Here is a 26,931-nt window from a genome sequence, read left to right on the forward strand (position 1 = left end):
TTATGTGCTAATTAAGCTGAATAAACCAACATATGTTAAAAAGAACACTGATTCGTACACATTACCCACACTTGTCTTGTGTCTGCAAAATCATTAGGTACAACTTGGATTTCAAAATAACATGGTGCGTACAGATTTTTTTAAAATTCAGAAAACATTAAGCTAACAATGTTTCCATATGACAATCTGCTATAGACAACATTTTAAAAAGGTGATAATGTTAGCTGAATACTCCATAAGTGAGGTAGAGGATTCACATGTAGCATAATGAAACATTAGAAAATAATTTCAAAAGGTTAGTGCATGTCTCTGATATTCAAACTAACTTCAGCAGAACTGACCTATGGATATGCAAAAGACAAGAAAGATAAAAAGAAAAAGAAAGATACAAAATACTTGATAGAGCACCTTTCAGAACCACAGGACATTTCAAGTGCTTTACAGTCAATCAAGTGCTTTTGGAAGTGTAGTCACTGTTGCAACATTGGAAAAAACAGCAGCCAATTTGCACACAAGCTCCCACAAACAGCAATATGATACTGGTCAGATAGCTTGTTATACTGATGCTGATTGAAGGATAAATATTAGCTAGGTCAAGGGGGATAACTCCCCTGCTGTCTTCAAAACAGTGCCATGGAATCTTTTATGTCCACTTTAGAGTGTACAAGGAGGCTCAGTTTAACATCTCTTCTGAAAGGTGGCACCTCCAACAGTGCAAAATTCTCTCAGTGATGCACTGGAATTTCAGTCGAAGTCTCTGGCATGAGAGTTAAACCCACAATTTTCTTCATGGGCGTGGGTGCTACCGACTGAGTCGTGGAAGAAAGAACTTATAATGCATATGGATGGGTTCAAAAGTACAAAATCAATGGGACATGTCAATCATTAATTTTTTAAACACAAACCTTTAAAAACATCAGCCACACACAATCTAAATGGCTTTTCCACTGGTCTTTGTGGTGACTTGAAAGAATCTAAATGAAAAGGAAATATTGAAGTAAATACAGCCATCAATACCCTATTGAAATGAATGATTGTGTTAAAATTTGTTTGATAAATACAATTAAAAACAGAATGAAGGAAGAAATAAAGTATCACATAAAGCTGACCAATCTGCTCCAACAGGCAAGGTCCATTGTACCAGACTTTGAGTTCAGGTACTTGACTTCTGGTGGTTAGATTCTCGCCATTCAGTCCCGTTGTAGGGATGTAAGCAACATCAGAATCCTAAAAAAGACACAAGTCCAGAGATTATACATTTTACATTTACATTTTCGGAGCATTGGTTCTCCCTTAAACACTTAATGATGAAGGAGAGCATTTCTTGTTCAATTATTTGTTTCATCCGAATTCATAAAAGAAAACATTAAAATAAGGAAAATTGGCATACCTAAAAAGTAACAAAAATATTCCTATCATGTTAATTTTATAAAACACTAATCCTTTCGTTTCTTTGTGCAATGAAAAGAAGTTTCGACACGCTAATTGTTAAATTTTGCCCAATAGTGGAATGTAATGCCGATTTTCCTTTTCTTTGGGAAGGAAGGACAGAAAATAAACAATGCCTGAGGATTTGTAGCAAAGGTGGGTCTGATAGGTATTCAAATGATGTTATTTATCTTAAAGATAGATCAGCTGTATCAGAAGCACTTCAATAGCAGGTAAGTAATTAAAATACACTCTAAATATTTGTAATTAAGAAAAAAACCTTTGTGCTTTGTTTTTGTATTTTTTTAAAACATCATTCATATCTTGTGTTTTCACTGCTGCCACAGAAACTGAATTTTACTGTTTAGCTCTCTCATGACTCAAAGAGGAAGCATTTTATAATGTGACGTTAAATTAAGATTTATAATGAAAGCACTTGTCAGCAGTAGTGTTAAAATGCGAAGCATTTAATTTTATAGCATATAAATTATGCATCTGTTTATCCGACAAACCACTTCTGTATTACAATAGAAAAAAATGGAATATGGCAGCCTTACCTTGAAACCTGCTTGCTTCAAGAAATGCCCAAGTTTATTAGAAATCTCTTTAAATCTTTCAGGTTGCCAATTCACCTGCAATACCAACCAAAAACTGCTACCGTTAGATGAAGAAACCATTTTCTCATGAGACACAGGAAACTGTGGTATAAACTGAATTGAGGTAATGTGCTAGACTTTGACTCATTAGAGTTACCTGATCCATTTTATTAACAGCAACAGCCAACTGTGTTACGCCAAGTGAACGAACTAGCAATGCATGTTCTCTAGTCTGTCCACCAGCCTCAAACCCAGCCTCAAATTCTCCTCGGCTTGCATCTACAACTAGAATCGCTACATCAGCCTGGAGATGAGGAAGAAAATTGACAATACAACATTACTGCAAAATATACTTAATTTAATTTTCAAGCTTAGCAAATACATATACTTCTTAAACATTTTACAGAACATATAAAAGCATTTTTGAAGATTTTATTAAAATACCAACTTTATTTTTCAGTGATTTTTGTTTTTATGGTATTTTCAATTTTGTTTAATTTTGCAATGCCAACTAGATAGACTAAAAAAGGAGTAGAACAGGATGCAATAAGTGCCTTGATATTTATTCCATCAACAATATAAGGTTTAAACATTTGGTAATATTGTTCTGGCCAAGGTTAGAGATGGACGGATGGAAAAGGAATGCCAGCATGTCAGCATGATTTTGGATAACCTTACACAGAGAGTTAAGGGGCCTTAAGGAGGGCAGAGGGTTGGGAGAGGGTCTCAAATATGCTTCTTCACTGGCCAAAGTACCCTTGTGTTATGGATGCAGGAACCTCCATTAACTGCCCAACTTAGTTTGAAGTGGGAACTGACATTGACCATTTACTTATTTATATATGCAAGTAAGGATCTTCACATTGAAACAACTTTGATAAGTAGCCTAGAAAGAAGGAAGGTGGGAGGTAGCCTTATAGGCCAATTAAAAAGTGAGTGAAAAACAAATGAGATTTGAGTTCAAACTAATAAATAGCAAATTTAGAATTAATAGCAGGAAACTGTTCTTCATACAGAGTAATGGATGCCAGAAAGAGAAGCAGAAACAAAAACCTGGAATATTTTGAAAAATAATTAGCAGCTGCAAGGTGGTGACTTCAAGGTCATACTGGATGGATAAAAGAAGTTGAGTTGACTGGCCTTAGAAATAATTCTGTGTGATATAAACGGGCAAAGGACAGTGGTGGCTTTGAGCACGTTAGAAGGGTATACAAAGGTCAAAGGGTAACAAAGGCATCAAATGTCATGAGGATGCAGTTAATGTTGCTATCCGAACTCCATTGACTGGATCGTAATCCCTGAACACAAAACATTTGCATATAATATATGCAAAAAATGTATCAAAAGTAGCAATTGAAAAACCCAATGCACACTCAACTCCATAATCCCAACTGGCTGAGTAGTTGTTCAATTTTCTGCCTTTGAGAACACTGAAAGATGAATATAACACTAACAGCTAATGGACTGACTTTTTTCCACCAGGTACTTTTGCTAGCAATGATCTTACCAGGTGATTATGAGGTTGATACAATAGGAGGAACCAGGAACGAAGTGTGAAGTTACCAAATAATTGGCAGTTGTTAACTTGCTGAGTAATTCACTGCATCTGCAGTTTCAGTGAGTATAAAATTTACCCGGGTCACTGGAAGCACTATGCCAGAATCGATGAGAAAGTTTTCCAGTTTCTGAACTCAAAATGTGAGTCAGCCTTCCTCTTCAAGAAAAACTCTCGACAGATCAACTGAACTGTCTTGTAAAGGTGCAAGCACAAGAAAGGGCAATCCGAAGAGTTTCAAAAAAAGTACCTCTGTCGTGCAGTGAAGTTCCAACGGGCTATTACTGGTGCTCTCTTGCTGAGATTATGGCTAAGAGGAATCAGGAGCCTGAGGCGTGCAAGGCTTAACGTGAACAAGCAATCAGGGCTGCCAAGGAGGGTCAGGTAGCCAAAGCTGCAACAAAGAAAGTCAGCGTAGCTACAGCTAAGGCTACTCAGAAAGCAGCACCCAAACAGAAGTTTGCTAAGCCAATGAAGTCTCAGGGTCCATGTGTTGGTGGAAAACACTAAATATAGTAATCAATTGTTGATGTAAAATAAAGCCTGAGTAAAATTTTTTTTAAATGCTGTGTTTTAAAAAAATACTGCATTGTGAGAGTTACAAGAAATGTTTAACAATTAATACCTGACTTCATAGTGGGCAAAATAGTGAATAAATTATATTTTACAGTGAACACCTTGTGTGCGTTCCTAATCATTGATGTTTTTGAATGGTGAATCATTAACCAGTGATGTGAATTTGAAGAGCCATGTAACAAAACAGTTCTTGAAATTGGTGGTTTGTTTGAATAGAAGTAAGTTTTTACAGGAGGTATATATAATTGGTGTGGACTGCTGCTATGCTGATGACGAACTGTTCAATCCTATGGCATCAGCTTATATGGTTACAATCTACCCCTGTCACTTTGTTATTAATGAGCTGCAATAAATCAGGCCAAGACAAAGACTTTGTATAGAATTGAACATTTCACTTTGCTTCTTTCAGTTTTCACTTCTGTTATGCTCAGTACTCACGATTTTCAGGTTTGCTAACTGGTACTTTTAATGCTGCTCACATAGAATGGAAATATAGCAATAAAACTAAGACTGCATAGCATCAGCCAATTATATAGTGAAAATAAAGGGTGGCCTACAAATAGGACGGATGAACAATAAACATACTAATACACTTGTATTTTGGGTAATAAAATATAGTTTCTAAATACAGTACATTTTCTCCTAATATACTGAACTGTTGCCTTTTTAAAAAAAAACAGTAGTTGCTTATATCAAATCGGTATCGAACAAAAAACGCAGGTCAAAGGTTGCAAAGCTGTAGCAATGCTCAAGGTTATCCTTTCACCCATTAAGTCTGCTCCAGTATTTTCCTCCACAGAAGAGGCCTATTTTAATCCCACTCTCCCAAATATCTCCTTCAGTGTTCCTCTCTTCCAAACATCTTTCAACTTTCCTTTAAATTCATTTCTGAGGATGCATCATTGTAACCCTTCTACAAGCACTGTGCATCAAATATATAATGCCCATATAGAATATATATCTGAAAATGCTTCCTTGAGTCCATTCTAAAATGTGATTCTGTTTCAACAATGGTTTTTGGCAAAAACTTCCATGCCCTAAACACGTTGGACTGGATTTTCCCCTCCTGACGGTGAGCAAACCCGCCTTGGGAGGACCAAATGGTATGTATGATGGAACAGCAAATTTAAAATTACCAGGCTATTCCTGCTGCCTGCCATTTTCCCCAGGCCAGGAAACGTGGCGGGTTACTACTCGACATGCACTTGAGGTGAGCTTGGGTTTGTTATTTAAATACTTGCTCCAAATACACTTTACCCTTAGGTTGCCATTTTTGTCGAAGCGGGAGGGTTCCTGAAAGCTGTGGGAACCACTCCAGGTAAGTCAGGTCATGATCCTTGGGGGAAGCCTGCTGTGGTGTCATGAATCTTTTGACAGGTAAGTTCAAAAACTCTTCCCAACTTCAACTGTCATAATTAGGTGCTATCTAAAAAGTTAAATATGCATCGATTGATCATAAGGCTCTGTCCTTAAAAGGCGAGAGACCATTAAATTGACAAGTACTGTGTAAGGGTTCTGATACATCAGAGTACTTTATCCAGTGGATAAAGACCTTTACTGCATTCAACAATATGGAAAATCAGATATTAAAGTACATAGGGACCCTGTGGTTTGATTTTTACATTGATTTAATGTCCTGACATCTGCCGAGCATTTGAAGTGCTCTTCCACCATCCATTAGGTACAAAACCAATGAGATTGTACTGATTGGTTAGGTATTGGCAGGGCTTCTGTGATTTGGACTTTAAATGGTGTTGAGATTTTACTAGCATCATAAGGCATCATTTACATGTATTCAAGAGACCCACACCTACCTCTGATGCATATCATATGGCTCTGAGAACTACACAGTTAAAATGGCAAAAGATGGGAGCATAGTGGTAAGTAATCTATTGCTATTTTAGGCGCCCAACTCTCTAACTTTCATTGGATACACGGGCTTAAATTGAGCCTTTATTTCTATTGTTTATAATCTATGAAAGAGTTTGTATTTGTAATACTGTAGCAAACCCATAAAATTGTTGATTTTTGATTAGAATGGACTAGGCCCGACAAATCACCCAAATCTGCACAAAAACACACAAGCAGCCACATTGAATTTCTTATTTCAGTAAAAAAGCAAAGGCAGCATCATGCTGAAAAAAAGCAATTACAGAATCAGAGCACTACATAGCACAGAAGCAAGTCATTAATCCACTATGTTGGTTCTCTGAAAGAGCTTAGATCCATTTCCATGACCTTTACCCATGCCTTTTATTTTTTTTTTTGCAAATATTTATCCACTTTCTTGTTAAAGGCTATTATTATGGATTTGGCTTCTACCACTTTTTCATGTGTGTTCCACGTCCCAAAAATCATCTGCATAATTTTTTTTCTCCTAACCAATAGTTTGGTGCTGACCTTAAATTTATGCTTTCTAGTTACCGGCTTACTGACCTGACATGAGCAGTGTAATTTAGCCCCAGGTTAATTCTTTATTTTAGACACTGATTGAGGAAAATAAATGAAAGTAGGTAATTAAATATGCCAGAAACGTTAACGTGCACCAAATTAATTGGTAACATAACTGTGGCATATAGAGGAGAAATTCTAAATATCACAAATAGACAGGGAATGAGCTCAGGGAAGGAGGCGGCTTGGACCCAGGCTGTTTAAGCTTGGAGAGGAAAACAAGTCAATTTCTGGTCACAGGTTCAAATACTGTTCTCACCTGTAGTAGAAACAGAAAAATAATCTCCATTTAAGACAGACATCAGGAGAAATTTCTTCTCTCAGAGGGCTGTTAGTGTTTGCAATTGTCTTCCAGTGAACAATGGAGCCTGGGTCATTAGACAGATTTTTGATCACCAAGTGTTACGGGGGATAGACAGGAAAGTAGAGTTAAGGTCACAATTAGATCAGCCATGATCTTGTCAAATAGTGGAGCAGGTTCGATGGGCTGAGCAGCCTATTCCTGCTCCTATTTCTTATGATCTTATGATAACCACCCATTCTAGTTAGAGCCATGATCAAATATTTTAAAATACCTGAGGTTAATGATTTCAAATACCAGTGAAGATACATTAGTTGACACACTGGACCTGATATTTTGGAGTATTAAGTCTGATTTCAACTCTCAAAATCCTATCTAAATTTTATTATAAACTCGGTGGATGGCACTTTGTGAGAATTTCAAGCAAAGATTTTTCTCCTTACCTGTGCAGCACCTGTAATCATGTTTGGAATGAAGTCTTTGTGACCTGGTGCATCCATTAGTGTGATCACTTTGGTCTTAGTTTCAAATTTTGTCATTCCAACATCCATTGTTACGCCTCTGAAAATATCAGGATGGAAATTTTTGTCTTTTGTACAATGACTACAAATGCACCATTTAGGTACAAGTTTTATTTAGTCCTTCCATGCAAGATATACGGGTGAATGGAATTCCATTTCAGGCACCCAAGTTCATCCAGTACTTAACAGCTGCCACTTGTCTGATCTCAACCCAAACTCAGAATACAAACCATTACTGCATCAGTTTTTATTTCCCTACACTATTCACACTATAGCTTCTTGAAATGAGATTATGAATTTAGCACCAATTAGCAGCATTGTGTGTTGTGGGCTCACACCCCTGAGAACAGGACTAAGATTACTGAAACTCACTTGGCATTGGTTCTTTACATTTAGCAGAGAATTAAGTTTTTCATTTTGTCAAGTTGAACAAGATGTGACCCATGTTCCAGAGGAGAAGACTGGTATTTAACCTTCTGCTCCATTCAATCTTTTTTTTTAGTTTTTTTTACAGGAATGGTTTATGTTTCTTGTATAGTGACAATATTGAAATATTAATGAAGAGAACATATCTTATTTTTCTCCATTATTTATAAACTCCATCCCTCTGCTGTCCTAGTGTGGCTGGCTGGCTTTCTGATTTCTACCAATGCCTGTCAATCATATCTTGGCCATTTTACTTTACCTACTAGGGCAAAATGTAATGCTATCCCCAGAGGTAGGCTGATAGGTTGAGAGTTGGGGGGTGGGGGTTGTGGGGTGCAGGTATGCCTGCAGCCTGGTGAGGGGTCCCACCTGCTTGGGCAATCTGTGCCCAGTGGACAGGTCGTCTAGGACAAAGATCGCTCATGCGTGTGGACCCCACCTGCCCTTTCATTGACCCACCCTCCCGCCACCCACTGGGGTGTCCTTGACTGGCCCCAAAGAGGCCACCTCACCTACCTCCAGGCTCCAGCAATGATCCTGCAGCCTAGGCTGCATCCATACCAATAGTGGCCACTGCTCCAAGTGTCGCTGCCAGTACTGGTGGGCTGGCACCCTCCGATTGGTCAGCAGCTCTCGAGAGATGGGAAATTCCCCCTGACCATAACGAAGATCCTGTCACCAACCAGTGGGGGAAAGCCACTGATTCAATTTCCTCTATGCTGCTGACTTTCCTCTCCACCACAAAACCTCAAATATATTTAACCTCTCAAATGCTGCTAACCCAGACTTCAATTTATCCACTGAGCACTGGCCCATTTGGAATAGGAAGGGCATTTCCAGTCTGTGTTGATTGAATTGATCTTTGGTCACGAGAAAGGCCTACAATTGACCTCAGCTCCCTGGGTTAGAGATGGAAAAACTGGCCAAGGCTTTCTTTCCTGATTACAATGCTTGGAAGTGCTCCCATGGGCTCAACAGATGAGGTTCAACCTAAGCTATGATGTCCCCACTTGAATATTGGATTCTTGGAAAAGGTACCAGGAGGCAATGCTTCCTGTAAACTCTGCAGCTGCAACCCGAGAGTCTCCGCAGAGGGTGCACACAAATTGCCCCTTTGAGCTACCATACATGTGCAGTACACAAAAAAATGTAAAGGGACTCACATTTAAATAAACTACCAGCACACACAAAAAAAAAATTAGAGGGAATGATGCAAGGGGGTGACTAGTGCCTGCCATTACCCCGCAAAGACTCAAATCACCTGGAAATTTCATGGAGGTTCTCCAGATCTCAAACCATAACTTATGCAGTCAGAGTTTGCACCATTTCGCGAAGGCTTTTGCCTACATTTCTCCAAAGTTACAGTGGGAGATGAGAACACCTGGTGGGGGCATGGAGGTAGGGAGAGGAATGCTTTTGGAAATCTCCTAAATTCTTATGCTGCTTAACAATAGTATAAGGTATCAGACAGCGGTTAGAAAAAAATTACAAGCATATTTTATAACAAACATATGATGATATAATATTTTCACACACTCAAATGAAGACTTGGAAAATTATTTACCTTTCCCTTTCTTCACCTGTCTCATCCAGAACCCAGGCAAAGGCAAATGAGGCCTTTCCTGCTTTTTTTGATTCTTGTTCATATTTGTGCATAATACGTTTGTTTACCTTTCCCAGAAGATAAAGTAGATGACCCATTAAAGTACTTTTGCCAGCATCTACATGACCTAAAGTCACAAACATTAGAACAATTATGCTTAAATTAATATTTTTGCATTCTGATAATTTAATAGATTAAATATTTTGTTTTTGTGTAAGGGATCCACACTACGCACATTTTGTTAAGTAACTAAAGATGAAATAGAAAGCATTTTGTAGGTGCAAAATTTGGAAGCTGAGAATCAGCAGTTGATGGACATCCATTGCTTATTCCAAAGACATTTTTTCTTCATCTAAACTGACTCTGTTGTCATGCATTCATCATTACTTCAGCTCAGGCCAGCTAATGCATCATAAACCAAGGATTGAACCTGCATTCTTCCTTGTCTGTAAGGCTTAAACCATACCTCACGGCATATTTGCTAATATTCCTCTATATTCAGTTACTAATAGATGGCTAACTCGCAAAGCCAATTTTTGAGGGAGGCCATCTCATGTCCAATTTTCTTAGTAAGATTCAGTCACTCACAAAGAGGTAATATAGGGAATGCTACTTGCCCTATTGTAGAGTACATTAGAAAAGATTATAAATCATTTCAATATCAAATTGGACTATTTAAAAGCGAGTAATCCTTGAAATTTCCTTCAAAATTGGTAAATATAAATCTGTGTTTTAATAACAATAGATTAAACCAATGAACATCACACAATTACTAGAAATATTACTACTACAAACATTGTGATGCATTATATTCTGGGAATTTTTTGAAAATGTAAGATGTGAAAGGAAAAGGATACAGAAATAGTACCTGAAACCATAAGTTCATTTGAATCAGAGTTTCCATTACTAGCAAAAGCACACTACTATTTAAGTAATCAGCAGATGCAACTTTCTGCAGACACATATTTGCAAAATCGACTGAACAACAGAAGCATTTTCCAACACTTTGTACACACTGAGCATTTCAGCTGTGGAAAATTGATTTTAATTTTTTACTCCTTTCCTATGCCATTGCTTACTTGCAAAAATCCAACATCCTTTTTATATAAATACTTCAATTAATTTTAGGGCAGCTTTGAATAAAACTAAGAAGAAATGGTTGAGTTAGAATCCACATTCTATAGTCATGGCTAGAATCTGCAGAGTATGGTGAAAACTGGGTGCACAGGAGATGTAACAAAATATGGCTGCCGTGATCCTAGGTGGCTTTCACTTATTAATAATGTTTCATTGGCCTCAAGTTGTACTAAGCCAAAGTACTTCCTGATACCCATCTACATCGGTGTCAGTATTTTCAATCCGGCTATTTGCAATTTGATACCTTGGTTAGCTGAAGGAAGTCAGTTAGGTGTCTGATCACCTATTATGCATGACTTCCGTATTTGTTTAAATAAACACCACTTTGATTTCTATTATCTTGGGAATTGGTTAGAGATTTGAGCCTGGATTTTCACAGAGTTGTGACAACTCTGGAGCCATTTAAAATGGCGGGTGGGATCCGATTCTGGGATTCCCACCTCCATTCCCAGTACACCTACAGTTCACTGCTGCAGGATAAGGGTGCAGGTAGCAAGCCTGCACCCTGTACTCCCAGCCTGGCCTGCTCCATTGAGGGGGTAGGCAAGTCCTAGCTCCTGCAATTTTTGTAGAGTTGGGCCAGTTCCATGATTGGTGATTCAGGGCCCTAGAGGAGTTGTGAACAACAGTCTGAATGCAGAGACCTTTAAAAAGGCAGGTTCAAAAGGTCTTACCCATGCCGCCCATGTCCCTTCCATGCTCTCATTCCAACTCAATGCCAACCCACGTCCTCTAGCCACACCTCATGGCTCCTCAATCTCAAAGGCAACTCAAGACCTTCATCCCACAACCCCCATGGTGCCTCATACTGTCCATGTCAACTCATGCCCCTTCACCCAGTTTGCTTTATGTACATAACCAATGAGTCATATAATAAAACGGCAAGTATGATTCTGTGATGAAAGAAAAAAAAATCCGTTCATAAGTCATCTTTTGAAAAAAAACTTCTGTTCCTACAACCTTTAAAAGTGTCAATCAGACAGACAATTAAAGTATCAATAATAGGTTTGAAACACTTCATATTTCTTAACCTTCTCCAAATAAACATTGAAATATTGACAAAAGAGATCACAGAAAGAGCATTTTATTATAACCACTTAAAGATGTCAATGAAGCAAAGACAACAATTCACTCAGTTGTCAAAACAGAAACCCCTACTGAGCTAATGTTTTTATTGGCCAGTCAAGCCTCATTACGCATGCATGAGTTGGCATGGAAAATATAAGACGCCATTGGTGGTGGGTGGGGGGTGAGGGGCTTTGAGGGGTGAGGGCCAGAGGGCCTACCTCCCAATACAATTGGGATGAAGTCCCAAAGAACCTAGGCGGGCCTTCTAACCAGTGTCCTTGGCCACCATTCTAGGATCTGCTTCTGGGGTCGGTGGGCCCAGCTCGATTTCATCCACCCCCACCCCTCCCACCAAGCAAAAGTTGTGTATGACCGAACGCTTTAAACTAGTGCGGATCTCAAGCTACCTGTCTTGGTAGCAAAATTCTGGCCCTTGAATTCAAGCAAAGCTGTTATCCTAATGGGAAATCCCACATGTAAATGTCAGTTCCAAAGGGCAGAAGAATTAATTGGGCATCTTGCTCTCAAGAAATCTAGTTATTTTCATACCACTCTGTAATGAGAGATGTATAGCTGTCACACTCATATTCCGTGGGCTATACCAATCCCCGATTTAACAAAATAGAGGTAGCCAACTGTTGTATTTGTTTATCAGTTTGCATCTGCGAAGGACACTGTAATCTAGTGTACTGTGTTATTTCTTATCTCTTATTTTAATAAAGCTGTGCTTCGTTCATAGTCAAAGCCATGCTTGGATAGTACTGATTCTACTTTGTTTTCTGAAGCTAAGGAAAACACACAAGGGTTCTTGACATCCCCACTAAGCTAAACACAGTTTGACACATTACATTTGAAGATACACTCTTGTGGGCATTGCTGGCTAGGCCAACATTTATTGCCCATCCTGAATTGTCCTTGAGGAGGTGGTGGTGAGCTGCCTTCTTGAACCACTGCAGTCCCTATGGTGTAGGTACACCAACAGTGCTGTTAGGGAGGGAGTTCTAGGATTTTGGCCCAGCAACAGTGAAGGAATGGTGATATAGTTCCAAGTCAGGGTGGTCAGTGGCTTAGAGGGGGACTTCCAGTTGGTGGTGTTCCCGTGTATTTGCTGCCCTTGTCCTTCTAGATGGTAGTGGTCGTGGGTTTGGAAGGTGCTGCCTAAGGAGCCTCGATGAGTTTCTGTAGTGCATCTTATAAAGGGTACATACTGCTGCCACCATTCATTGGAAGTGGAAGGTACACCTGTGTCTTTAGTGCTAAGCATGAGGAAAATATTTAACTAAAAAAACCCAAGCTTTTGATACACGTCAGCAAAGGTAAAAATTATGAATAACCTTTACTGAAATATCCATATATGTGATTGTAAAAATAGCAAAAACTGTGGGTTTTTGTTACAGGAAGGACAACCTGTATGACTCCTTAGCTCTCGTATCATAGAGAAACTTTACTGGCCTACACATGAATTTTTTAAAATTCTCAACAATGGCTTCAAATCATTCCAGGGTCTTGCTCCTCCCTATCACTGCCAACTCCTCTCCAGCTCTACAACCCTAAGATCTCTCCACTCCTCAATTCTGGCCTCTTTCACATTTTCGATTTTAATCATTTCACTACTGGCAACCATAATTTAGTGCTGCCCAAGTCCTAAGTTCTGGAATTCCCTCCCTAAATCTCTCTGCCTCTCGCCCTTTATGACACTATTAAAATCTAACTATTAAACTGATCTGCCCTAAAACCTCCTGACATAGATCAGTGCCAAATATTTTTCAATAACACTCCTGGGAAGTGTCTTAGGGCATTTTACTGTGCTAAAGATGTAAATATAAGTTGTTGTTAACAATCGGTATTATTATAATGAACAATATCATGGCTCATTTTTCAAAAAAGATTTGTTAGTATTAATTAGCTTCACTATTTAGCAGCTGTCACAGGATGCGGGGTACTCTGGCCAAAAAGGATTGACTAAATACTTGACCATCTGCTGCTGTTGACCTGTAAGCAATTATTGGGATGCATACTAAATTGTACAATGGGATGCCCCTCTCCTGCCATGTCATGAAATTTTGTGCCTTCACTTGAGGCCTGCCAGAATTTTGCAGTGCCTTGTATGCTATATAGGCACAATTGCATTTATTAGCATGTGGTGCATCAGGTTGGAAAACCATTGTACTTGTCCTTTAGGACTACCTGCAATAAGGGACATGGGGAGAGAGCAGGAGTATGGTGTTGAGAGAGCGGGAGTATGGTGTTGAGATAGAGGATCAGCCATGATCATACTGACTGACAAAGCAGGCTCGAAGAGCCAAATGGCCTATTCCTGCTTCTATTTTTTTCTCTGTTTCCAACAACTCTAATAAGAAAAAGATAAGTGCATACGTTTTTAAGCTCAAGAGCAATTATCCCTTACCAATCACAACAAGATTGAGCAGTTGCTTTCCCCCTTGTCGCTTTTCAAGCTCAGCTTTCACATTAATCTGCTGTCTTGCTTTGGCAGAGCCTTTACTGAGAGTCTGAACCACTGTTGCTTCTTCAGTTAAAGGGGCAACATGAACTGTAGAATTTGGCTTGGATGAAGCCTCCAGCACCGGAGGTGGAAAAGCTTCTTCAGGGACTGTACTCTTTCGCAGGTGGTCATTCTCGTCAACATTTGCACTACAGCCAATGAAGTAAACAAAATTAGTGCAGCATGCTTCCAAACACACTCATATTTCTAATATAAGAACATATTCATGCCTATTGTATATGAAAGAAAGCACTGTCAGAACTATGCTACAGTCGTGAACGAAATTTTCATTAACTAGAGTTGGCATAAATTGAACTTGGTAAAATCTACAAGACTCTCAAGTAAACAATTGATTAGGTTTAAATAAAACCATAGGACTGATTTTATGAATGTGCACTTTGGACCTTACCCATTGGACATCCATATTTTAGATACACATAGATGTGCTGTCCACAATTTTCCATCCATTTTTAAATTAGTAGATTTCAGGTGGGCAATGCTACAGTTAAGGTGGAGATGGGGTGAAAATTGGCCTGAGCATTCTCCAGAAACCCTTAGAATAGATATGGTTGTGATTCTTCGCCAAATCCCTACAGTCATTATTTAGTCATAACTGTAAGTTTCCACTGCGTGTGAAACCATTTATCATGAGTAACCACTGTCAACAGAGGGGCACAAAGGGAGAAAATCAGAGATAAAAACACAAACATCCCATTCTTTCAGAATAAATTTAACATTTATAGTTCAAGGCTAGTTTTGGCAAAGCACAAAATATAGGAGTACAGTAACATTGGTTACGTTACTGGGTTAATAGTCCAGAGTCCTGAACTGATGATTCAGAGACATGATGGTAGCTGGGGAATTTAAATTCAGCTAATTAAATAAAATTTGGAATAAAAACATAGTATCAATAATGGTGACCATGAAACTGCTGGATTGTTGTAAAAACCCATCTGATTCGTTAATGCCCTTTAGAGAAAGCAACCTGCTGTCCATGCCTGGTCTGGAGTTTTCTCCAGTGCCCTGGCCAATATTTATCCCTCAGCCGACATCACAAAAAATAGAATGTCTGGTCATTACCATATTGCTGTTTGTGAGAGCTCGCTATATGCAAATTGGTTGCCACATTTCCTACTTTACAACAGTGAACACAATTCAAAAGTACTTAATTGGCTGTAAAGCACTTTCAGATAGCTGGTGGAAGGTGCTACATAATAGCAAATCTTTGTTTCTTTTGGGCTAACATTCCGTCGCTGTTGGAAGTGCCCTCTTTTAGTTGAGATAAGTGGACATGAAAGATCCTATTGCACTACTTTGAAGAAGAGCAGGGGACTTCTCTCCAAAGTCTTAGCCATCATTTATCTATCAACAAATACATAAAAATAGATTACCTGGTTATCATTTAAATTGTTTATGGATCCTTGCAGTGTGCAAATTGGCTATCACTTTTTCTACATTACAACAGTGATAACACTTCAAAAGTACCTAATTGGCTGTAAAGTGCTCTGGGGCATCCTAAGGTCATGAAAGGCAAAATATAATTGTAAGTGTAACTTTCTTTCTTTTTTAGATAATATAAACATACCCAAACCACTGGAGCCACTTCATGAAATAATTACTTTATTTGTTCTGAAAATATAAGCTTTCCAAATTTATTGCTATTTAAAAATTGTTAAATAAAGGCTAAATGATGGATAAATAGTTTAGGTTTTATGCTCTTCCTCTAGTTACACATCAGCTATAAAAGCAGAACAATCTATGCACCAACATGAATAACCGTGTTGTACCAAGCTGCACATTTTTAAAACAAGAATTAGGTCATTTTAGAACCAAATCCATTTCAAGTAGGAAGATAGCAATGGTAACAGTTTCTCAATATTACTCACAATTCTGAATCTTTACATTAGACTTCAATTGCATTTAACTGATTAGTAAAAATGGTACTTTTTTCGGCCAAGCAGCCAACACATATAGTATCAGTTACCATACCCAAAAAATCCCTGAAATAGGTTTTGCGGACATGAGAGAGCATTGAGAATCATATCATCTTTGAATTACAATAAACTTTATTAACAATGTAAAACTTAGCACAACTAATGAATTTAGTTTATTTCCCATTTTCCCATAGCCCTTTAAATGAGTTCCCCCCCCCTTTTATAAGTTTTTGTTGTGACATTTTAACTTCCACATAGGCTGCTTTCTCTATTTTTTAAGAGAAGGTCAGACAATACTCTGAACGTTTTCTTTTGTTCGTCCGTTTCCACACATATACCCCTTCCCACACCATTTTAGCAAAAACAAAAGTGAAATGTGAACTATTTCAGCATGACAGTTCGATTTAAAAACAGTCTCTTACTCTAATCAAGATAAGTATGCTTATCACTGAGAACTATCTACTGTGCTGTACTTACCACGACACTTTTGGCAAAAACATTTAATATTAAAAAACATTGACTATTCAGGCAAGAAGTGTAATTGAAACATTTATCCAATGTAACAGAAAGGAAAGGGAATTACCTTGGTATATTAAAGCCTGTTATTTGTTTTCCAGATACTGTCATTTTTGCTACCTTTGGCACAATGTCAGCATCAACTCTAGCAGATTGCTCCCTTGCTTTACCTAAGATACAATTGCAGTAAGATCAGAAATGTAGCATGATACACAGCAGTAAAATTTAAATACCATAGATGCAGTTATAACTACTATTTTTGTTTCAATCCATAGCAGATTAGGTGAAGTGATACAAAAGAAGGCAAAATAACTCTAGAATCAGATCAGACTCCTAAATGAACCAAAGCTAAGCAATGTAACATTCCTTTGGAAAGGCTGCCACACACCACTTGGCATTGGTATTGTGCATGATATAACCCAACTGTGGTATGAAATTGGGTTTAACAATTTTCAGGTGATCCAGTCACGGACATTTTATAATTCTACTACTGAATTATTTCAATATGTGGATGCTCCTGCCTGTACCCTCAAAGTAATATTTTACCTCACCCAAATGATCATTCTTCATCTGTGAGCGTCAATAGAGAACACCAGCGGGCATTCAGTTATAGCGACTTGGTAGTCAAGCCCAACCTTAGTCTTACTCAGTAGCCAAGCATATGTTTTTCAGTAGTAGCTGCTAGGTAGCCGTCAGGAGTAAAAACTCTCCCTAGACCTAGGGCACTGTAGTGAACTTTAATTCCTAGACTCGGCTCAGGTGACTCACCACAGACTGCCGATTAAATCGGATACCATATACACTGGTCTATTCCAATGCTCTACTGGATGGCCTCCCCACCAGCTTCACGAATTTGAGCTAATCCAAAACCTTACTTTGTGTTATAACTGAGACCAAATCTTGCTCACCTATTACCACTGTGCTCACTGACCTATGTTGACTCCTGGTCTGGCAACGCCTCAATTTTCAAAAGTCTCACCCTTGTGTTCCAATTCCTCCATGGCTTCAACTGTCCCTAACATTGTACCATCTCCATAGCCTCCTCCAGCCTTACAAAACTCTGGGATCTTGCTGATTTTGCAATTCTTGCCTCTTGTGCATCTCTGATTTTCTTCACTCTACCACTGACGACCATGCCTTCAGCTACTCAGGCCCTAGCCTTTGGAACTCCCTTCCTGCACATCTCTCTCCTTGCTGTTCCTTGAAATCTAACTTTTAACCAAGCTGTTGGCAACCCATCCCACTATCTCTCTATGAGGTTTGGTATCAAATTTTGTCTGATAATGTCCCTGTGCTTACATCAAAGGCATATTAAGTGCAAGCTGCTGTTGTCTGAATGAACATTCGGCAGTTCATTTACCCTTTCACACAAATTAAACCTTAACATAGCTTTTCTTCACCCCTCCCCTCCCCACATTTAATGTAAAAAAAATTGTTATTCTAAGCAAGGGGATTTCTAGAAAACTACTATTTTTACTTTTAAGAAGCCTGTAAAAAAAGTCATAAAAAAAGATGGTTTACCAAACATTTTAGAATAATGCTGGAACAAGATGAAGATTTAGGTCTTTCTCAAACCCTCCTTTCAAGTGTCACTTCATCATTGATGTCTATAATTTTAGTCGTATCAAGGAAATGTAATATGTGGGTAATACTTTTGATGTGGTGTATATAGCCTTCCAAATGGTGTTTGATAAAATGCCACATGACAAGTTCATCAGCAAAGTTGTAGCCCATGGAATACAAAGCAAAGAAGCAGCATGGACGTGAAGTTGGCCGAGTGACAGGAAATGGAGAATAGTGGTGAATAGTTGTTCTTCAGACTCATAGAATGGTGACAACACAGGAGGCCATTTGGCCTGTCATGTCTATGCTGGCTGTCTGAAGGAGCAATTCACCAAATGCCACTCCCCTGCCTTTTCCAGGTTCCTGTCTTTCCCCTTTTCAGATTATGATCCAAATGCCTTTGAAAGCCTCAATTATTGACTAATTGCATTCCAGATCCTAGCCACTCACTGCTTTGAAAAGTTTTTCCTCATGTCGTCATTGCTTCTTTTGCCAATTACCTTAAGTCTGAAAAAGACTCAAGGAAGGTATTTCCAAGGGATGGTTCTAGAACCACTGCTTTTCTTGACCTATATTAATGACTCAGACCTTCGTGTACAGAGTACAATTTCAAAATTTGCAGATGACACAAAACTTGGAACTACTGTGAACTGTGAGAAGGATAGTGAGAGACTTCAAGAGGACACAGGTGGGAGAGATAGATGCAGTTTAAAGCAGAGTAGTACATTGTGGTAGGAAAAACGAGAAGAGGCAATATAAAATAAAGGATACAATTCTAAGGGTACTGCATCAGAGAGATTTGGGGTATATATGCAAAAGGATTGAAAGTGGTGGGACGAGTTGAAAAAGTGATTAAAACAGCATCTGGGATTCTGGGCTTCATAAATAGATGCACAACTACAAAGGCAAGGTTATGAAGAACCTTCGTAAAATACTAGTTTGGCCTCAACTGGAGTACTGAATCCAACTCTGTGCACTTCACTTAAGAAGGGCATGAAGGCTTTAGGCAGGGTGCAGTAAATATTTAAGAAAATTGTTCCTAGGATGAGGGACAGCACTCACATGGAGAGATTGGAGAAGATGGGATTGTTGTCCTTAGCAAAAACTAAAAAAGACCTGGAAAAACTCAGCAGGTCTGGCAGCATCGGTGGAGAGCACAGTTGATGTTTCGAGTCCACATGACTCTTCAACAGAACTAATTAAAAATAGAGAAGGGGTGAAGTATAAGCTGGTTTAGAGGTGGTGGGGGGGGGGTGGTGACTGGGACAAGAGGAGCTAGGTAGAGGGCCAGTGATAGGTGGAGATAACCAAAAGATGTCACAGACAAAAGGACAAAGAGGTGTTGAAGGTGGTGATATTATCTAAAGGAATGTGCTAATTAAGGGTAGAAAGCAAGATGAGCAAGGTACAGATAGCCCTAGTGGGAGTGAGGTGGGGTGAAGGAATCGAAAAAGGCTAAAAGGTAGAGATAAAACAATGGATGGAAATGTATTTAAAATAATGGAAATAGGAGGGTAAAGAAAAATCTATATAAATTATTGGAAAAAACAAAAAGGAGGGGGAAAATCGGAAAGGGAGTGGGGTTGGAGGAGAGAGTTCATGATCTAAAGTTGTTGAACTCAATATTCAGTCCAGGAGGCTGTAAAGTGCCTAGTCGGAAGATGAGGTGCTGTTCCGATGCTGCCAGACCTGCTGAGTTTTTCCAGGTATTTTTGTTTTTGTTTTGGATTTCCAGCATCCGCAGTTCTTTGCTTTTATCTCTTGTTGTCCTTAGGTTTGATAGAGGGGTTCAAAATCATGAGGGATCTAAACAGATTAGATAGAGAGAAACTGTTCCCATTGTCAGAAGGATCTAGAACCAGAGGGCACAGATTCAAACTGATTGGCAAAAGAGTTAAAGGTGACATGAAGAAAAACTTTTTATGCAGCTAGTGGTTATGATCTGGAATGCACTGTCTGAAAAGGTAGTGGATGCATGTTCAATCACGGCTTTGAAAAGGAAATTGGATAAACACCTGAAGGGAAAAAAAAATGCTGGGCTATGGGAGAGGGCAGGGCAGTGGGACTTGCTCGTAGAGTCAGCATTGAACCAACTGGCCAAAGCCTTCTTTACTGCAATTATTCTATGTTTTATGATTCAATAAAATGCTTCTTAAAAGCTATACAGGTAATGAAGTGACTAATATAGTGTCCCTACACCTTGAACTTGTTACTAAACATATGAACAACAAAAAAAACTCCAATCTCAGATAATGCAATGCTGTCCTCCTCTGCAGATCCTTAATATACCAGTAATTTCCTTCTCCTTACAGGCCGCTACAGGCTTGGCCTAAATAGCCAAGTTGTTATGGTACTGGGCTTGTAACCCCAAGATCAAGAGTTCAAATCTCACAATGGCAAACTATGAAACAATTTAACTTCATCTGAAACAGATGGAAACGGGTTTGTACTCGAAACAGTTACAGGCCACTACCAATCATAAATCCTCTTAAATGAAAGAGAAAGACGTTTTTCCCTTAATCTAAATTATCAGATTGCTAATACAGGATGAGCAGAAATTTCCCCCAATTAAATACTGGAAGGGCTGAAGCCGTTTTTTTGGTCCCCATTCCTAACTCTGTTCCCTAGCTACTGACTCTATCCCTCTCCCTGGCAACTGTCTGAAATTAAGCCAATCTGTTCACAATCTTGGTGTCACGTCTGACCCTAAGGTGAGCTTCTCACCTCATATTGGTGCCATCACTAAAGACCACCTACTTCCACCTACATAAAATTGCCCGACTTATCCGTCCCGGGTCATCTGATGTTGAAACCTTCATTAGTGCCTTCATTACCTTTAGCCTTAACTATTCCAACGCATTCCTGGTTGATCTTGCACATTCTACCCGACATAAACTTGACATCATCCAAAACTCTGCTGTCCATGTCTTAGGTCACGCAAAGTCCCATTTCTGCTATCACCCCTGTGCTCACTGGCCTATACTGGCCCCAAGTCAAGCAATAGCTTGATTTTAAAATTCTCACTCGTTTTCAAATCATTCCATGGCCTTGCCCCTTCTCATTTTTATAACGTCTTCCAGCCCCACAATCCTTGGAGGTACCTGTGCTCCTCTATTTCTGGTCTCTTGCGCATCCTTATTTTAATTGCTCCACCACTGATGGCCGTGCCTTTAGTTGCCTCGGCCCTAAGATCTGGAATGCTCTCCTTCTACCTCTATGGCTCTCTATGTCACTTTCCTCCTCTAAAACATTCCTTAAAACCTACCTCTTTGACCGAGTTTTTGGTCAACTGTCCTGTCTCGATGTCATATTCCGTTTTATAATGCTCCTGTGAAGCTCACCGGGATGTTTTACTACATTTAAATGGCTATACAAATATGTTGTTATTGTTGTAAGTACCACCTATACTACTTTGTAAGACTTGCCAGAAGTGCAATTCAATTAAGACATGATGAATGATCGCCAATTTCTCCTCCAACAGGAAAAAAAAGAACATCTCACTTTCACATAACACTTCCCCATCTAGTGATCCAGTTGGGAGCAGAAATGCAAGTTTCTATTAGGACCCAAACCTGCAACCCTCTGGTCAGCAATTTTTTAATATTTAATTTAGGAGCAGTTGAACTACCTGAACATATATTTTTGATCCCTTTTATCTACTAATGGCCTACAAGGGTGTTGAGGGCTTCCAAGTAACCTTCACGCATTCATTTAAAATATCAGCAATTCACTCAGAGAACAACTTTTTCCAACAGGCTAAATATTTAGAATAGTAATGGTCTAAATTGCTAATTCTCAAAAAGATTTTCCTTCCTTCATGGTCCAGCTGAATTAATGTCAGTAATGTTGGAGTCATGGGACAGAATCTTCTGGCTGGTGTGCGGTTGGCGGAGCCCACACGCCAACGCTTAAAATGTCACGCGCAAATGTCCCAACGTCAGCGCGTGGCATCGCGATATTTCGGCCAGCGGGAGCACTACCCAGCGTGACGCGTGCCCGCCATTAATTAAAGGCCTCGTTAAGGCCCTTAACTTGCCAAGCATCGATGATTTTGAGGGGCCCGTGCGAACTTCGGCTCGGCGCACAGACCCAATGGGCAGGCGGGTAGGTGATATTTTTACAAACCTCATCCAGTAGCGGGATGAGGTTTGATAGCGCTTTTAAAAACATTTATTAAAGTTTTTATTTATTTCATTAACACGTCCCATCTCGTGTGACATTTTCACATGAGGGGGACATGTTAATGAATTTTTTATTGTTCTATTTTTTATATTTGCCAGCCCTTCAGCGATCTCCCTGAGGCAGCACTTTGCCTCAGGGAGATGTGTGCTCTTTCGCGAAAGAGCACACTCCTGACAGCTGGGGAATCCCGCCCCCCACCCCCGCACAGGAAGCACAAAGCGCTTCCCGTTGGGTGACCCGCTGGGTGGGCCTTAATTGGCCTGTCCACTTAAAATGATGGCAGGACCCGTTTCGGCAGCGGCGATCGACTGCCCGCCCGCCTCCGAGCCGGTGGGGCCCACCCGCCCATCAAGGACAAAATTCTGCCCATGGGGTGCTTGCACAGCTTCTTAAATCTACAATCATCTCAGCAGGCCTCGATTCTTGTGAAATGCCTAAAACCCAGAGTCAAATTATGCAACAGAAAGAGTGATGCCTGGCACATAAGTGGCATTTGCTCATTTTTACTGTATAAAGCCCAGTATTAGCACATACTACACATGGAACTGGTTGGCACAATGAATTAGTCACTTTTTAAAAAAAACGCCAAGAAGCTATATTCAGATCCAACCCCGAAAGATGAGATGCAAAGCTCCTTTGTTTGTTTGTAAGGGTCTTAAATTAAATAATTTTGGCAGTCTCAATCCAATGCTAAGTAGGAATAGGTCCACAGTACAAAAAAAACCCAATCTGGCAATCTCATTCCAGGGAGACAACAGGCTGTAACAGGTAAAATGCTATTTTTCAGTAAGCAGTACCTTACAAGGGTAGGGACTCAGGTGCATTGCAACTGTATCTGCAAGAAGCAGATATGTGTCTAGCTGACCTTGGAATGCTGAAACTGACACTGGTTGCCTAAAATTGGGAAGTGTTCCATATCCCATCAATAGTAACCCTCACGTTGGTGAGCAAAAATCAACTGATTATTCAGTAGAGTTAGGTGGAAAGGTTCTCAATTATAATAGTTGCTAAAAGTAGCTTTCATCTGAGGATAGCTATTGCTCTCCAGTGAATATATATCCATGTTTCTCTGAAATAGATGATAGGATAACAACAGACTCTAATTAGCCCATTATCTGTGCTTTTATTTATTTGTTCTTGGGAGGTGTGCAACATTGGCAAGACCTCATTTGTTGCCTGTCCCTAGTCACCTTGAGATGCTAATGGACTTGAAGTCCCAGACTTATAAGGAGACATGTAGCAATGATGAAAAGAGGGATTAAAAATTAGATAGTCACATCTTTAATTTTCGCACTATGAACAAAATCTTATAAGTAAAAGAAAAGCAAAATACTGCAGATGCTGGAAATCAAACAAAAACAAAAAATACTGGAAACCCTTAATAGGTCTGGCAGCACCTGTGGAGAGAGAAACAGAGTTAACATTTTGAGTCCGTATGACTCTTCTGAGCTAAACAGAAGTAGAAAGGTGATGGAATTTATACTGTTTAAGGGGCAGATGGAGCAAGTGAAGCAAGATAGAACAGTGTGAAAGAGAAAAAGTGCTGTGATCGAAGAAAGTTGAATTGCATTATTAACAATAGGAATTGTAGAATATTTTTTATTCATTCATGGATTGGGCATCGCTAGGCCAGCATTTATTGGTCATCCATAATTGCCCTTGAGAAGGTGGTGGTGAGCTGCCTTCTTAAACCACTGCAGTCCATGTGGTGTAGGCACACCCACAGTGCTGTTAGGGAGGGAGTTCCAAGAACTTGACCCAGCAACAAGGAAGGAATGGTGAAATAGTTCCAAATCAGGATGGTAAGTGTCTTGGAGAGGAACCTCCAGACGGTGGTGTTCCCATGTATATGCTGCCCTAGTCCTTCTAGATGGTAGCAGCCGTGGGTTTGGAAGGTGCTGTCTAAGGAGCCTTGGGTGAGTTCCTGCATTGCATCACGTAGATGGTACATATTGCTCCCACTGTGTATCAGTGGTGGACGCAGTGCATGTTTGTGGATGGGGTGCCAATCAAGCGGGCTGTTTTGTCCTGGATGGTGTCAAGCTTCTCAAGTGTTGTTGAAGCTGCAGTCATCCAGGCACATGGAGAGTATTCCATCACACTCCTGACTTGTGCCTTGTAGATGGTGGACAGGCTGTGGGGTGTCAGAAGATGAGTTACTCGCTGCAGAATTCCCAGCCTCTGACCTGTTCTTGTAGCCACAGTATTTAAATGGCTAGTCCAGTTCAGTTTCTGGTCAATATTGATAGTGGTGTGTTCAGTGATGCTGATGCCATTGAATGTCAAGGGGTGATGGTTAGATGCTCTATTGTTGGAGATGGTCATTGCCAGGCAATTGTGTGGCATGAATGTTCCTTGCCACTGGTCAGCCCAAGCATGGATATTGGCCGAGTCTTGCTGCATTTGAACATGGACTGCTTCAGTATCTGAGGGGTCGCAAATGGTGCTGAACATTGTGCAATCATCAGCGAACATCCCCACTTCTGACCTTAAGATGAATGGAAGGTCATTGATGAAGCAGCTGAAGGTAGTTGGGCCAAGGACGCTACCCTGAGGAACTCCTGCAGTGATGTCCTGGAACTGAGTTGATTTACCTCCAACAGTCACAACCATCTTCCTTTGTGCTAGGTATGACTCCAACCAGCAGAGAGTTTCTCCCCGATTCCCAAAGACTCGTTTTGCTAGGGCTCTTTGGTGCCACATTCAGTCAAATGCTGCCTTGATGTCAAGGGCAGTCACTCTCAACTCAGGAGTTCAGCTCTTTCATTCACGTTTGAACAAAGGCTGTAATGAGTTCATGACCCTGGTGTAAACCAAACTGAGCGTCAGTGAGCAGATTATTGCTAATTAAGTGCCGCTTGAGAGCACTGTTGATCACCCCTTCTATCACTTTACTGATGATCGAGAGTAGACTGATGGGGCGATAATTGAGCAGGTTGGATTTGTCCTACTTTTTGTGTACAGGACATAACTAGGCAATTTTCCACATTGCCGGATAGATGCCAGTGTTGTAGCAGTACTGGAACAGCTTAGCTAGGGGCACAGCAAGATCTGGGGCAAAAGTCTTCAGTACTAATGCCGGAATATTGTCAGGGCCCATAGCCTTTGCCATTTCCAGTGCCTTCAACCGTTTCTTGATATCATGTGGAGCGAATTGAATTGGCTGAAGACTGGCATCTGTGATGCTGGGGACCTCTGGAGGAGGCCGCAATAAATTGTCTACTCAGCACTTCTGGCTGAAGATTGTTGCAAATGTTTCAGCCTCAACTTTTGCACCAATATGCTGGGCTACCCCATCATTGAGGATGGGGGTATTTGTGAAGCCTCCTGCTCCTTCAGTGAGTTGTTTAATTGCCCATCACCATTCACGGCTGGAGATGACAGAGCTGCAGAGCTTAGATCTGATCCATTGGATGTGGGTTCGCTTAGCTCTGTCTACTGCTTGCTGCTTATGCAGTTTGGTACTTAAGCAGTCCTGTGTTGTCGCCTCACCAGGTTGACACCACATTTTTTAGGCATGCCTGGTGCTGCTGGAATTGCAATTATGGATAGCCAATATATGCCACACTTCAGCTGCAACTTTAGGACTCCAAAACCAAAAAATGCACAATGTTTATCTGAAGAAATGTCAAATAATTATCAACTTTTTCTAAGGAAACCAAAACAGACTGGTGAGGCAAATGTCAAGTCTGCCACTGGTTCTTAGTTCTTACCTAACATCCACTTTTAACACAAAGTATCATGGATTTTCATTCCCTCCAACCCTTTCGAACTCAGTGTTCACTTCAGAATATTGCCAACCTAGAATCTAAATATATTCTGACAAATAGGTGAGCTTATGTGCTTTTTATATATATTTTTAAAAGATATCACCTTTAAAAGTGAGAGATGATACACTTTGGAAGGAGTAATTTGACAAGGAAGTATTCAATGAATGGCATGACACTAGTAAGTTCTGAGGAACAAAGGGATCTTGGCGTGTGTGTCCATAGATCTCTGAAGGCGGAGGGGCATGTTAGTGGGGTGGTGAAAAAGGTATATGGGACACTTGCCTTTATCAATCAAGGCACAGATTACAAAAATAGGGAGGTCATGTTGAAGTCATATAGAACCTCGGTGAGGCCACAGCTGGAGTGTGCAGTTCTGGTCGTCACATTATAGGAAGGATGTGATTGCACTGGAGGGGGTGCAGAGGAGGTTCACCAGGATGTTGTCTGTGATGAAACATTTAAGTTATGAAGAGAGATTGGATAGACTTGGGTTGTTTTTGTTGCAGCAGAGAAGACTGAGGGGTGACCTGATCGAGGTGTACAAGATTATGAGAAGCATGGACAGGGTGGATAGAGAGCAGCTGTTCCCCTTAGTTGAAGGGTCAGTCACAAGGGGACACAAGTTCAAGGTGAGGGGCAGGAGGTTTAGGGGATGTGAGGAAAAACTTTTTTACCCAGAGGATGGTGATGGTCTGGAATGAGCTGTCTGGGAGGGTGGTGGAGGCGGGTTGCCTCACATCCTTTAAAAAGTACCTGGATGAGCACTTGGCACGTCATAACATTCAAGGCTGTGGGCTGAGT

At 40.1% G+C, this 26,931-nt stretch overlaps 1 protein-coding gene and 1 pseudogene across 4 annotated transcripts in view; one reads left to right on the forward strand and one right to left on the reverse strand.

The window, feature by feature from the left end:
- The window catches only part of hbs1l (HBS1-like translational GTPase), a 169,485-nt gene that overhangs the window by 23,534 nt on the left and 119,020 nt on the right, over positions 1-26,931 (reverse strand). For all 4 annotated transcript variants that reach the window (XM_041187494.1, XM_041187497.1, XM_041187495.1 and 1 more), the window contains 8 exons: positions 16,683-16,785; positions 14,070-14,314; positions 9,419-9,584; positions 7,351-7,468; positions 2,182-2,328; positions 1,986-2,060; positions 1,110-1,227; positions 906-974 (listed from right to left, as the gene is read on the reverse strand). In XM_041187494.1, the coding sequence (XP_041043428.1) occupies positions 906-974; positions 1,110-1,227; positions 1,986-2,060; positions 2,182-2,328; positions 7,351-7,468; positions 9,419-9,584; positions 14,070-14,314; positions 16,683-16,785 (1,041 nt within the window). The remainder of the gene's footprint in view (positions 1-905; positions 975-1,109; positions 1,228-1,985; positions 2,061-2,181; positions 2,329-7,350; positions 7,469-9,418; positions 9,585-14,069; positions 14,315-16,682; positions 16,786-26,931) is intronic.
- Positions 3,522-4,089, forward strand: LOC121277866 (annotated as a pseudogene).

The sequence above is a fragment of the Carcharodon carcharias genome, chromosome 5, assembly GCF_017639515.1.
Source record: "Carcharodon carcharias isolate sCarCar2 chromosome 5, sCarCar2.pri, whole genome shotgun sequence".
NCBI classification, from domain to species: domain Eukaryota; kingdom Metazoa; phylum Chordata; class Chondrichthyes; order Lamniformes; family Lamnidae; genus Carcharodon; species Carcharodon carcharias.